This window comes from Lagenorhynchus albirostris, chromosome 6, assembly GCF_949774975.1.
Source record: "Lagenorhynchus albirostris chromosome 6, mLagAlb1.1, whole genome shotgun sequence".
Classification (NCBI taxonomy): domain Eukaryota; kingdom Metazoa; phylum Chordata; class Mammalia; order Artiodactyla; family Delphinidae; genus Lagenorhynchus; species Lagenorhynchus albirostris.
Genome location: NC_083100.1, coordinates 37,641,066 through 37,655,561, shown reverse-complemented (window position 1 = coordinate 37,655,561; position 14,496 = coordinate 37,641,066). Strand labels below are relative to the sequence as shown.

The 14,496-nt window shown below is 37.8% G+C and overlaps 1 protein-coding gene across 1 annotated transcript in view; it reads right to left on the bottom strand.

Moving 5' to 3' along the window:
• The window catches only part of RFTN2 (raftlin family member 2), a 65,684-nt gene extending 52,014 nt beyond the window's left edge, over positions 1–13,670 (bottom strand). The window contains exons 1-2 of the mRNA XM_060152384.1: positions 13,040–13,670; positions 21–204 (exon numbers count right to left, since the gene is read on the bottom strand). Of these exons, the coding sequence (XP_060008367.1) occupies positions 21–204; positions 13,040–13,178 (323 nt within the window). The 5' untranslated portion in view covers positions 13,179–13,670. The remainder of the gene's footprint in view (positions 1–20; positions 205–13,039) is intronic.
• Between the last annotated feature and the right edge of the window lie 826 nt (positions 13,671–14,496).

Here is a 14,496-nt window from a genome sequence, read left to right as displayed (position 1 = left end):
TTCTGGAGCGTCAGGCTTACCTTAATTTCAAGCGCGATAGCACCACCCTGTATAGGTAACTTGCAGGCAGGTGTTTTTGCTGCCCAACAGGTTGTATAACAGGATGAATAGCCCCAACAATATATCCTTTAAGATAGTAGTCTTCCACTTTTGTTACTATATCCAGAATTGAATTTATCTTGATTACTTCTGGGTTAGGCGAAGCTGAAATATCAAATGCAAAGAGAGATTTGCACATTCATAAAGTTGAATTACGTATTATTTCTATCTACGTATGATAATACTAATGAATAGGAAACATATCCATATGATTTAATCTCAAATAAAGTTATACTAACAGGTATTATATATTTTCTAATTTAATTTCAGAAAAAGCAAAAGTAATCTTAGCAGCTGTCAGATATTTAGTATTACCAATATGACTTAAAGTAGAAATACAATGCCCTATATATATTTTTCAAATAAGGCACTTTTATTTTATTTATTTATTTATTTAAAGACACATTTTAATTTTTTTATTATTTTAAAAAACATTTATTTATTTTTGGCTCTGTTGGGTCTTCGTTGCTGCACGATGGGCTTTCTCTAGTTGTAGTGAGCAGGGCTACTTTTCGTTGTAGTGCACAGGCTTCTCATTGTGGTGGCTCCTCTTGCTGCGGAGCATGGGCTCTAGGTGTGTGGGCTTCAGTAGTTGCAGCACGTGGGCTCAGTAGTTGCGGCATGTAGGCTCTAGGGCACGCGGGCTCAGTAGTTGTGGCTCGCGGGCTTAGTTGCTCTGCAGCATGTGGGATCTTCCCGGATCAGGGATTGAACCCATGTCCCCTGCATTGGCAGGTGGATTCTTAACCACTGCGCCACCAAGGAAGTCCCTGTCAAGTGCTTTCTTATTTCTAATTACATTTCAAAAAAATCGTGTTTTAAGTTTCTCTGGGAAACTAAAAATATGGTTTCTTATGGCACTTATATAAATACTTGAATAAAGAAATTGAAAAAGTAAAGGCAACCAGAAGTTCTTCTTAATAAGTAAGAATTCTAAATACACAGGAAATTTAAACGCAACATTTATATGCAGTTGAAACATTCCTTTGAAGCAGGGCAAATCTGTAGAAACCGTAGAATAGTACAATCTGTATAGTTTTTAGTAAAAGGAAAAGGGTGTGTTATATGGGAAAATGAATGTTCTAGCAGTATTAACTTTAAAAACAACTTCATTTTCTGTGACAATATTTCTCATTTTCTGGAAAACAACCAAGACTTAATAACTAGAAATGGAGCTGCAGTTTGGCTATCTCTTGAATAACAAAACATATGAAATGAACTCCAGGTAGGGGCAGTGCTGGCTGTTGGCCTTCTGTCAGTGTGGTCAGTGCTGTCCAGAAAATAGCTGCTGTTAATTGCCCAAACACAGGAAGTAGGTTAAGAAGCAGACAAGGAAGAAGGGTCAGAGGAAATCCCTACCTCCTCTTACATTAATATCCCCGTGATGGAACAGAAATCCACCACTTGGATTCACGTGGGTTCATGCCAACTTCTCAAATGAAAATAAAGCACTCAAAGAAAAGTTATATAAACCAGCATGAATCCAGTTACTCAAATTTTCATCCTCTTTTGGATTTAAACTAATCTACAATATATTTTCATCATTATGAATAGGAATAAAAACAAAGAGACTGATCCTGGTTTTGGAAGAAACAGCTGGATTTCATTGCAAAATGACCCAGTTCTGCATGGTTGTGTGGCAATCACTCGGTGATTCATTTGTGTTTTTTAGTATTTTTTAGTATTTTAACTATCAACCCTGATTGATACTTTTTTAGTATTTTAACTATCAACTTTTTTAGTATTTTACTTTTTTAGTATTTTAACTATCAACCCTGATTTCCAAACAAAGGAACTAAAAAACTATAAACTAGAATAAACTGTTAAGGCTAAGGAATGAAACATAGCCTAAACTTATTTTTAGAACTATAGACTAATCCTACAAAACTTTAAAGAAAATTTCCGTCTTTTAATGGATCTCATTGCTTATTGTAGAAAATGGAAATGCTTAGCATGATACGAAAGAATCTTCATAGTCTGGCCTCTGTCTACTTATTCAGCTTTCACTCTTGTCATCCTTTTCCTTGTACATCTTGCTTTGGCAGGACTGAACTACAGGAGCTCCTGAGCCTGGCACACTGTTTCATGTTGCCACAACTTCGTTTCCTTTCCTGCTCCCCAAGTTGGGTTAATCATTCCTTCCTCTGTGCTGTGCATTCTACTAGTTCGCTTATCAATCTGTATTATAGATACTTGTTTATGTGTTTGTCTCTGCTGTTAGACTGAGAATTCCTTAAAGGCATAAAACCAGAATCACTTACCCTAAGTAGAAAATTACATACAAATAAATACAACAAAAAAGAAAATACATATCAAATTCTAGCTGGATACTGTTATCTGCCAAGGACTGAGCCACAGCCCTGCTCTCTCTTTGTTGAAAGGGAGAATTAGCCATTAGAGAGGTGTTAAAGACGTAGTAACTCCAAACTGATTGGAAGGCTTAGAAAGAACTGAAAAGGGCACAGCTTTCCGACTATGAGATTCAATGTTATTAATTCTGTGTTTGTGTGTACAACTTAAAAGCATCTCAGGTCTAGTGCTAAGTCTTTTGGTAGAGGCTTGGAACCCCTACTGGGATAGAAGTAGCAAGGACACAGTGATGGCAACAAGGGGGACAGATGACATCAGAGGGAATAAAATGAATTATAAAACTAGATAAAAGAACTGTAAAAACTTTACAGCCTGAGGTCTCTTAAAGGACTTTCTACACTTCATTGGCCCGATTGATAATGATAATGAAATCATTCCCTCCGTTCTATTGTTTCAGAACAAGGTTCTCAAAGGCAGAATTTTGTAACACGTTAAATAGAATCACAAGAAGATAGCTATAACAGAAGGACATTGGTGTTTAAAGAGGTTCCTGTTCAGGTAGAGAATGTATTTCTAAGGAACACCTTGTTCTCTGGTGATGTCAGAGAAATTTTGTGTCAGTGGAACAAATCCAGCTTTTCTAGTCTAATCTACATCCTCTTGCACTTTCAATAAAGTAAGGTTATTGTCTTGAGTTCAATGCAAAAGAAATGTTAATGCCTGAAACACAAAGACACACACACACAGAAGTTTTGAGAAGAATTACAAACTGAGAAATCCAGTAAAGTTACAAAGGGAGAAAAAAAATTGTACATCAGTACTAATAAGCATATCTTACACATACGTTTTTGTAAAGATCATGTCATTTTGGGCCCAGTGCTTTACATTAATTATTCAACTGTCTCAAATGTGCATGTTCTTCTATTTGGAGGTCTGTGTCTTTTGATAAATAGCACTCGGCATAGACATGATAATTATGATAAGTGCTTGAAAAACACTTGCTAAAGGACCAACTGAATGAAAAATTGGTTGTAACATTAACATATTCAGTGAACAGAGCTCCAGGTTGCTCATGGAGCAGTAGTTTAGAAAATAGACTCTAGGGGGACTTCCCTGGTGGTCCAGTGGTTAGGACTCCTCGCTTTCACTGCTGAGGGCCGGGGTTCAATCCCGGTGGGGGAACTAAGATCCCACAAGCCAAAAAAAAAAAAAAAAAAAAAAGACCTTCGGACCAGACTGCCTGGATGCAAATCTCAGCTCTGCCACTTACTAGCCTGGCAAGGTACTTTGCACCCTCGTGCCTCAGTTTCCTCATCTTCAAGGTAAGAATAATAATAGAGTCTACTCTATAGGGTTGTTAGGATTAAATAAGTTTATATGTGTTCCTAGAAAGTATCTGGCATGTAGCATGTGCTATACAACTATTGACTGCTTTGTTAAATAAAGTCCTCCCCTGTGGAACGAGAGGCAGCACACTATTCTAAGAGCATTAGGATCTGGAAGCAAATCACCTGGGCTCAACTCATGCCATTTACTAGATCTGGAACAAGTTAATTTGCCTGTCTGAGACAGGGACAAACAATGGTATTAACTTCATAGAGTTGCTTTCATAGTAATTGTAAAACATGAGCCCAGGGCCTGGTACAAAGTAAACACTCAAATATCAGTGATGTGCCTGTCTGTTGGTGGCCCAGCTTAGAAAGATAGTTTCGAATGAAGTTGCCCTCCGAGATGTCATTGTTGGTTTAAAAAAATCTCCAGGAAGATCATTGTAGAGATCTGGATTTATTCCAAAAGCCCAGCCTGGCTCACCATCTGTAGAATTCTGTATCAGAGGCCCCTAACTCATGCTCTAGATCTCAGGTCCCTAACTCACCCTATAGATTAGGTGTCCCCCCTGCCAACACACTCCAAATAACAGTCCCTACCTCACGCTGATCTGTTCCATTGAGTCCCAGACTCAAATGTCCAAAGGTATCAGCCTGATAAAACAAGGAAAGGGGCTGTGCTGAAGGAGGGACCTGGGGAAGACTTAATACCTTATCCAAGAGTGCAGCAGCCCTGGTCCAGTGCTGCCATGTGGTCATGTCGGCCCAGTGTTGCTGGATCTTCTATTTTTTTAAGAAAACCCCCAAATCCAGAGTCTTATGTAATATCTCCCAACTTTAAAAAGTGACAGTTAATTCAAATATCTTAACACTATACACACCAAGCGAGACCTGTCTAAAAGCTGAATATGGCCCATGTCTTGTTGGTTTGCAGCTTCTCCTCTGGGTTGCCCCAGGGATTCTGCAGACCAGAGCCTGCCTAGGTCCAGGCCAGGCCACCTGGACCATCTTAGACAGTGTTCAGCATATCCTAGGACACAGAAAGTGATCCAAATCTTCCTCATTAGTGGGGACAGGAGGATGATGGTGATAGGAGGGCTGGGGTTCATTCTGTTAACAAATTGCCCTTCTTATCCTACATTGTGATTTATTTTAAACATGCCAGTGTCATTCAAGAAAGGTAAAGGAAAGGTGAAAGGCAAGGAAAGGTGAAATAAATCTGGGAATTTTGTTGAGAACTTCCCTTCAGGTAATCCCCTCGATTCTTAATAATGTTTTAAACTGTGCTGAAAAGAGACTGGCAGCCTGACTCAGCTTAGAGATGTGAGGAAGGGGCAAGCTGTGCACACAGAGTGAGGCATTTTCATCAGTGCTCACCAGAGTGAATAATTATGTCTCCAAGATAGGCTTGGTGTTTGAAGCCAAGCCTTTGATTTGATGTCCTTACACTGGGGCAGTAATATCAGAGACTCTATTACTTTTTAAACACAGGAAATTAGGGGGGAGGTGTGGTTGTTTTGGCTAGAACTGAACAGCACAGGCAGTTAGCAGCAGCTGCAAGCCATCTTGCTCTTCTTAGCTCCTCAACCGCTGCGAGTTCCTTGGGAGAAGGAACAAATGGTGTTGTTGACAGCATTAATGGGTGGGGTTGGTTGCCGTTCAATCAATGCTACTCGATTTGTAAAAGCTTTATTACACCTTACAAGGCTATTGTGAAGAACTGGTGAAGGAAAGTATTTTGTAGTTGCTTTGAAAACTATATACATGCAGCGTGGACTTTTCTGATTAAAACTGAAACGTGCTGAAGGTTAAGCAAGTCTATCATTCATCCTCATAGTTTCCAAAATAAAATATCAGTAGAGTTTTTTATGGCCCTTTGCTTAAAAGCGTCATAGACAAAGATCAGATTTTAAAAATAGAAAAAAGTCACATTCTAGTAAAAAGCTAAGAACTTGTTCAATGTCAAAAGGTTTGCTCTGATGATGTAACTATGAAACCAGTCCAAGACATATATATGTTCTTTCCACCAATTTAGTTCTGAAGATTGGTATGTATTTTAGAAATATTTATGAAACATTGTTTCCTCAGATAAAAGCACGATGTACAAACACTGGCAAGCAATTTTACCATATTTTCAAAAGGGAACAGACTGTCAAACCCCATATTATATCTAGCAATTATAGTAAAAAATAATAAGTAACATGTACCAAGTACATATTTTGTGCCAGGCACTATGCAAAGTGCTTTACATGCCTAATCTTAATTAGCCCTTACAAAAACTCCACAAGGCAGATATTATCATTATTCTCAGATGAGGAAACTCAGGAAGAGAGAGATTTGATAACTTGCCCAAATTATTAGTGAGTGGTAAGGCTGTAATTGAACCAGACAGAATGACTGCAGAGCCAGTACATCCGAGCACCGACAAGAAAGTAAAGCTTCATTGATTTGCATCACTGCTAATTCAGAATTTGTGAAGATTCAGACATGAGCTGAGCTAAAGCTTTTGACTACTATAAATTGTTAATCAATCTAATGTACAGATATTAAAAGGAGTATCCGGTTTACTCTACTTATCAAAATGTTTTAAGTTACTTAGAAAGATAAACTACTATATAAATAACATCCAAATTACATAAAATTTTATGTTTTCAATAAAGGTGCCATCTTTGTAGTCACTCATTAATATATTTAATTGAAGTCATACAACTGTGGTTTTGAAATGCACTCAAACTCCAAGGGACGACAGAGCTCATAATTACAGGCAGATATGCAAAGATTGCATTATGACCATGAAAACTCCTGCAGCCTTGTGTTTCACCGCTGTCTCCTGCATGTGCTGCACTCTGCCTGTTCGGTTTTACTTGTAGTTCCCAGACAAACCATGAGATTTTTTCTCGTTTCTGAGTCTGTACAGCTTGTCTTTCAGCCTTGTTTGCCTTACCCCCACTTCCTTACTCAGCCTTTTTTTTTAACCTTTAAAAACATCTTGTGTGGGGGTAGAAATGTAACGTACAAACGGGGTGCACAAAACATACTTAAAACTGCCAGCATTTGGTAACCACCATCCATTCAAAAATCAGAAAATGGCGGGTACGCCAGAAGCCTCACTTCCTGCCCGTTTAAATCACAATCCCCCTCTCCTGCTCTGTGCTACCTTGACTTTTTTTTTTAACCTTGACTTTTGTGGTCCTCACTCCTTGCTCTTTTTAGTTTACTATGCAAGAATGCAAGCAAACACTACAGTTCAGTTTTGCCAATTTTGTGAGCTTTATATAAATGGAATCATACAGTATTTTGCGTCTATTTTCTTTCACTGAACATTAAGGTCGTGGGATTAATCTTGGGCAGCTTGTGTAGTGGTAGTTTGTTCGTTTTCACTGCAGTGTAGCAGAGGACAGCAAAGTACTGCCTACGGCCTGTTTTGTTGCATGTGGTATGTTGGCACTTCACTGGCCGAGCTGAGTAGCTGTGACAGAGACCACACGGCTCACAAAGCCTAAAATATTTACTATCTGGCCCTTTTCAGAATACGTTGGCTCACTTCTGTGGTGCAGTGTTGCACTGTATGAGTTTACCACAATATATTTTTCCAGTCTCTTGTTCGTGGATTTCTGAGTTGTTCACACTTTTGGGGTTATTACAAATAGCACTTCTATCAACATTCTTGTATGTGATGCAGGGTGCATGCGTGTGCATGCTTCCACTGGGTATATGTATCTTCGCTAACTAGGTAATGACAAAGCATTTTTTGTTTTTCCAAAATGGTTGTACCAATTTACCAACACCTGGTATTAGCTTGACGTTTTAGCCATTTTGGATGATTTGTAGTGGTTTCTCACTGTGGTTTTAACATGATTTTTTCCTGATTACTAATGAGGTTGAGCACGGTTTCATATGTCTATTGACCATTTAGATTTCCTGTTTCATCAGCCACCTGTCCAAGCTCCTTGTCCATTTTTCTATTGGGTTGTCTTTTCCTTTTTTGATATTCAGTTGTATTTTGTATATTCTGGACATAAATCTTTGTCTAAGTCTCACTCATTCTTTAGATCAGATGAGGTGGCACTCCTTTTAAGGAGTCTTTCTGGATCCTACCAATCGGGTGGAGGTGCTCTTCTTTCTGCTTCTGTAACTCTCAGACTTCTAGCAAAGTTTGTATCACAGCATAGAGTGTAAGCACTGTAAACAGATGATTAGTCATCAGGGCTCCTCAGCAGCAAGCTCACTAGGATGCAGGTTCACAGAAGTCAAGGACTAGGCTTTATTCCTCACTTGGAGCTCAGTAGGTGCTCAGTAAGTGTTAGTTCAAAAAATAAATAGACGAATTGGGAGACTGGGATTGACATATATACACTATTGACACTATGTATACGACAGATAACTAATGAGAACCTACTGTATAGCACAGGGAACTCTACTCAATGCTCTGTGCTGACCTAAATGGGAAGGAAATCCAAAAAAAGAGGGGCTATATGTATATGTGTAGCTGATTCACTTTGCTGTACAGTAGAAACTAACACAACATTGTAAAGCAACTATACTCCAATAAAAATTTTAAAGAAGAATAAATAAATGTCCACCCAGATGTAAGAAAAACCCCAATATAACGTAGATTGCCAGTAGAAATGTATTTTCTCCCAACATCAATATTTATTTAAGTGGGTCAACTGTTTGCTATTTTCAGAGATTCCCTATCCCCCAGGTCAGAATGGGATCTTTCTTTCCCCCAACAGTCCGAAATTGTGAAGTTTTATTATTTGCCACAACTACTGAGCCTGTGCTCTAGAGCCCAAGAGCCACAACTACTGAGTCCATGTGCCACAACTACTGAAGCCTGCTCGCCTAGAGCCCATGCTCTAGAGAAGCCACTGCAATGAGAAGCCCGCACACTGCAACTGAAGAGTAGCCTCCGCTTGCCACAACTAGAGAAAGCCCTCATGCAGCAACGAAGACCCAACACAGCCAAAAATAAATAAAATAAATAAATAAATAAAAAATAAAGGAAAGTCCTTATGTGTTTTTTTTTACCTGACAGAGATTATGTTGATGCTTGAGTAAATTTAGTCATCTTTATTATAAATTTCTTTTTACATAGCACTTTACATTTGAAAATCTTTTGACTGCTTGAGGAAATACTCAAGAACTTATTAGATTCAGACAGACATAGAAAATTTAGCTGGACTGACCTTCTTTCCTTCCTTCCCTCGTTTCTGATACTTTATTCATCTCTTGTTGATTTTTAAATGCATTCTCTTCAGTGCTGCATCTTCATTATTCTTGAAAGTTCTCTAGTATTTACGATTACTGACCATTTCTTGTTTTTTGAAACCCTCCTTTTCCTTGTGTTCTCTGGTGCTATACAGTCGCAATTGTCCTCATTCTATTTCATTTTTGTTGAGTTGTCCTAAATATGGCTAAATATGCCTGATGATTCAGCCCAAGACACTTATGCTCTGCCCATATTCTCCTCTTTAAGACTTTATCTACTTCAATTCCTCCTGGAAGTCATCATCTCTGCCGTGCACCTGTAACTCTCTCTGCCAGGATGTTCCACTGCCACCTCACATGCAACGTGCCTGGAATGGAATTGCTGTTTCACCAACTGACTCTCTGTGGGACGCCCCTCCTACTGTAAGAGGCATCATTATTTCCACAGTTACTCAGGCTCAGAACAGGGAAGTCATCTTGGATTCCTTATTCTTTCTGTCCCTTCATATCCAGCCAGCCACAGGCTAAGTCCCTCTTGGTAATGTCTCTTACAGGGATGCCCCCTCACTTCTCCTTTCAATAGCCCTTGAAAGTACCTCAAACTCTTAATCTTTTTCTGATTATATAAACCCTATTTTTTTCTTCAGGTTCAGTTAAAGTCCTAATTTGAATTCCAACTTATCCTATTCAAAATTGATTTTTCCTTTTCCTGATACCTCTTGTATCTCGTATTGCAATTTTTCATTCATTACTTCAACACAACTTATTGGCCACTGGTCATGTGCCAAACACTGTGCAAAACACAGCAGTGCAAAGGTGGATGTGGCATAGTTCCTGACCTTGAGGAGTTCATGAGCTTGTCCAGTTTGACCAATTAGAATATAAAATATTGGAGGGCAGAAACTATGTCTTATTCCTTTTTGTGTTTTCACTACTTATCAGCATCTTCTACAGAATCCATACATCAATGTATTTACTACTGTTACAGTGATGGTAAAAGACAATGAGAGTTTCTTGTTCTCATAATAAGAAAGCAAGCTAGGGGCCAGGAAAATTTTACTCAATGTGTTTTACATGATTCTATTAGAAAGTCAAATAAGGAAGTTACCATCTGTCCTTCTATTGGGTTTTTAATACTGTAGAAATTTCTTTTTAATCATAAAGCTATACATGCTCTAAAAATCCTTAAGGCCATGGTTATTCAGATTGTTTTCTGGGATTGCACAAGAAGGTAAACCAACACTTCTGGATTATTTGCAGAGTTAATTTAACTTTTCACCAAGAAACTCTATGATGTACTCATATATATACTGACACACTCTCATACATACACATGTATAGATTACTATACAATAATCCAGAAAATTTATCACAAAAATTGTGCTGAAATCTCACTAGTGCGGTTAGTAGATCTGGCATAAAGCCAGGAGGGATAGTTAACTTTTATTAAGTGCTTACTAAGTGCCAGGTACCTTTTCAAGGAGATTATTTTGTGTAATCTCCTTTGATCTTTAAAATAACTCTATTATGCAAGCACCATCAGAACCCCCCTTATATAGATGAGGAAACTGAGATACAGCAAAGTTTATAAACTTGCCAAGTTAATGAGTGAAAGAGCCTAGATTCAGAACCCAGGAACTTGACTCCAGAGCCTTATGCAATTAATGATTAGGCTATTATTTCTCCCATAGAGATATATAAGTAATGGCTCAAAGTACCCCTACCAAAAAAAAAGAAGTGTGGGAAAGGCACACACACACACATGCACACATGCACACAGAGCATGGAACTAAATGGAAAATCAATAAATTGTTCAAGATAACTATAGTCACCATAACACAGGGCACTGGAAATTTCAAAGGGTCTCCTCTTGCCCCACTGGGACTTGACTCTCTGTCCCATGTCCTCTGTTTGGAAAAACAGAGGAAAACAAGGTAAGAGACAGGCTCTTCGTGAGCACACACAGCTGTCACTAGACCAATTTGTTTCCTGAAAGGTTGCTCACTGCACGTGGTCTCTGAGAGGCAGGAGATGCCACTATTTAGTAGTCCTCACAGCAACCACAGGTCAGAATGGCCAGGACTATACGAAGAAGGCTGGCATATTTTAACCCCCATGTGACTCACTTCTCTACACACTGGAGGAATAGGTGGGCGTCAGAGACAACAGAAGAGAGGAAGGTGGTTTGTGGAGCTGGGCTGATACAGAGTCTTGGCTTCTGAGGCAGAGGCAAAGGCAAAGGCAAAGGCAAAGACAAAAACAAAACAGAACAAAAAACATGTGGAAGAATTGTAGAGAAAAGGGACACCAGGAGACTGGGCCCCTGGACCAAATAGGAACCAGGTGCAACTTTAAAATATGTGCCTGCTTACTGAGTTAACATTTGCAAACTATGCCCACACTTACACTTTATAGTGTAATACTCTATTACCTCCTCCACACACCTAGAGTGGAAGGTAGAAATTTTACTCCTTTCACAGAGAGAGGGCTTCTGATAATAATAAAACCAAAATGACTTCTGAAGAAAGTTGTAGATCCTTCTGATTCAATGATGGCTGCATTTATACAAATTTGTTTGAGATTGCTAACATGGTTGGGTGGAAATAAATCAAAAAAAAAATTCAAGTTACTTTAAAACCTATGGGGGTTGTGCAGCAAATCTTAGAGCACAGATCAAAATGGCTCTGGCCTAAACTTTATGAATAGACAAGGTTTTGAGGTTAAGGAAAATACGTGTTTGCATCCTGTGGATTTACAAAAACTTGTCCTAAAAGATAATTGACAAGGACAATCAATGGAGAAAACATAGGACCACATCACAAATATTTTCTCAAATGATGTTTTTTGAAAAAGTATAGAAAAAATTCATTTGAGTGTTACTTCTCTGATTGTCACCATTATCTTAATCTACTATTTTTTTTAATCTACTTTTAACTTTCATAATTAAAAAGAAAATTAAGAATATTGACATTTTCCCCTTTGGTAGCCTTAGCCTTAGGTAAAAATGGAAATGTAAATATGTTAAAAGTATATGTGCAGACTTTGTGTATGTCTCTGGAAGGGAGTTTGCTTGCTGGCTAGCTCAGTTTTTGACAAAGAAAAATGGGCTGCTCTTGCTTCTTGCACAAAGATGCACTGTTCACAGAGCAAACCAAAAAAAATGGAGAATTTGTGTTTAAGTTGAAAAGAAATTAATATCCAACATAATCTACTTAGTATAAATTTTCTATTAACTGATAAAACGTGCAGCTTATTAGAATTAAAAGCATAACTTTGTAATAAGAACTTAAAATACTGACATCTGGAAATTCTAACAGCAAGCAGGACACTCAATTTCATTTTTAATACCCTGTAATTAAAGATATAGTTCTGCTTTTTAAAAACTCAGTTTTATCAATGCGATTGTACAGTAAAGTTTCCAAAAGAAGTGAGGTAAAGTATTTGTGAAGTTGAGCTGCCTCTGTTCCTTACACAGGGCTGCCATCTGGGCTTGTTTATTTGTGTTTCCAACTTTCTGGAACAGGGAGTTTCTCTGTTAGGGACAGGGCAAGCAAAGGAAGTATCTTACAGAAGACTATCTTTTTTTCTGTATTTTCAAACTTCAAATTTAGTTTGGTCAAAAATATCAAATGACTACCACAATCACAACATTAACACAGTTGGAAACCTCAGAATTGTCTTAGCAAATACTCTTCCACATGATGAAAGTAATATTTCCTACATGCTACCTTCTTGTGCCTTTCAGATCTTTTTCAAAACACAAACTGTCATTAAGGCTAGACCTATTTGGCTGGAAAGCGAACATTTTTCATGTGTCCTTCTACAAATAAGCATTTGATTTAAAAATGAAAGGACTATTTCCAAGCAGTTTTTCTAATTTTATAAAGTACATATGAACCAAATTTACAAAAACCAAACAGAACAAAAATCTTTCAGAGTGTAATTAAGAAACAAAGCATTATTGTTAGATTGATTGTACAATCTGATTATGAGGAACAGTTTAAAAATCCACAAACCAACACTTAAAAAAACTAGAAGTCCCTTATCTCTGAAATCTTTCATTTAACAAATAAAATAGAAGCAAAAAGTACCTTGTAAAGTAAAATCCAGCAATACATATTCGTAAGCAAATTCTGTCTTTGTTTCCACTTGCGGTCTCTTCAGGGTAGAAAATATTTTTCCAGGGCTGCTATCATCAGGGTCTTCTAGCTTTCTAAGTCCGCACCCCATGGCAAAATCTGTAAGGAATTAAATTGCAGGATAGGGGAGGGAGACCAGCAAATTCTGTTGTTTAAGCTGCAAAAAGAAAGTTACAGACTTAACTGCTTTGGTTTTTTCAGCTAAACCATAGATACTCAAAAAGAAAACATTTGAGTCCAAAGAAAGGAGCTGAAGAATTTTTCTATCCATTTTTCTGTAAAGTCGTTGAACCCATGATGATTAAGCTACAGCTCCGGGAGGCTGGGCTTGATCTTAGGAGAAACATGCAAGCTGCTACAACTTAGCAGAGAATTTCCATGCCACGTCAATTTACAGCCAGCCCCCTACCAGAGTTCTGTCGCTCAGGGCACCAACAGTGCTTTGTCTATCCCAGTTAGCTGGATGATAAAGGAGGTGTCCAAAAACGGAAATAAAAAGGCAAAAGTGCAAATCAGATGGAATTATCTACAAGTAGAGGCTATATTCAGACATAGTGGTGTGCAATTCTTTTTCTGTTTTCTCTTTTCCCTTTTTCCTGTGCCCACTGCCCCCCCTTCCTCCCTGCTATTACCAAGAAAGCAAAAGGAGAGAGACAGAGAGAGAGAGAGAAAATGGGGAAAAAAAAAAAAAAGATTCTCAATATGGTTGGAAACAAAAATCATTTCCAGAAAGGAAGTCAGGAAACTGTTTCTGGAGTCTAAAAGGAGAAAAGTTAAAGTTAAAAAAACAACAACCCACTTTTAGTCTTTAGATAGCATTTTTGAGGATTTCTTTCCAAATGAAGGGTTTTTTTTGGCTGGAAAAATCATGTACTAGTTAAACAGCCACATATAAAATGTTTATATTTAAATATCATAATAAAAAGACTGTATTTAATTGCAAAGAAGAGACAGTAATGTGGATAATTAGTTTCCCTAACATTTATAAAGTTTAAAAAACTCTACCATTAGAAGGCTTATGATAATAACTAGTAACATTTCCACAGGTCCCAGAGTATCATTAATTAAAAACAACAACAATAACAACAACAAAACTGACAACTTGATTCACTCAGTGTTATAAATTGCTATTTACCTGAAATCAAGAACAATTTCTAATGGAACAATTGTAATGAGTGTTTATTGTATTTTACTATTTACGTGTCATGTGGTGTGGTGTACCCATCAAAACTGTGAGCCCTGAAATCATACCGCCTGGGTTCAAATACTGCTTCTAATGCCTACTAGAGACGTGATCTTGGGCAACTTACTGGACCTCTTCAGGTTTCAATTTCTGCCCCTATAAAATGGAGTTAATAATAATACTTACCTCATAGGCTTGTTATGAAGGTTGAATGAGATAATCTTAT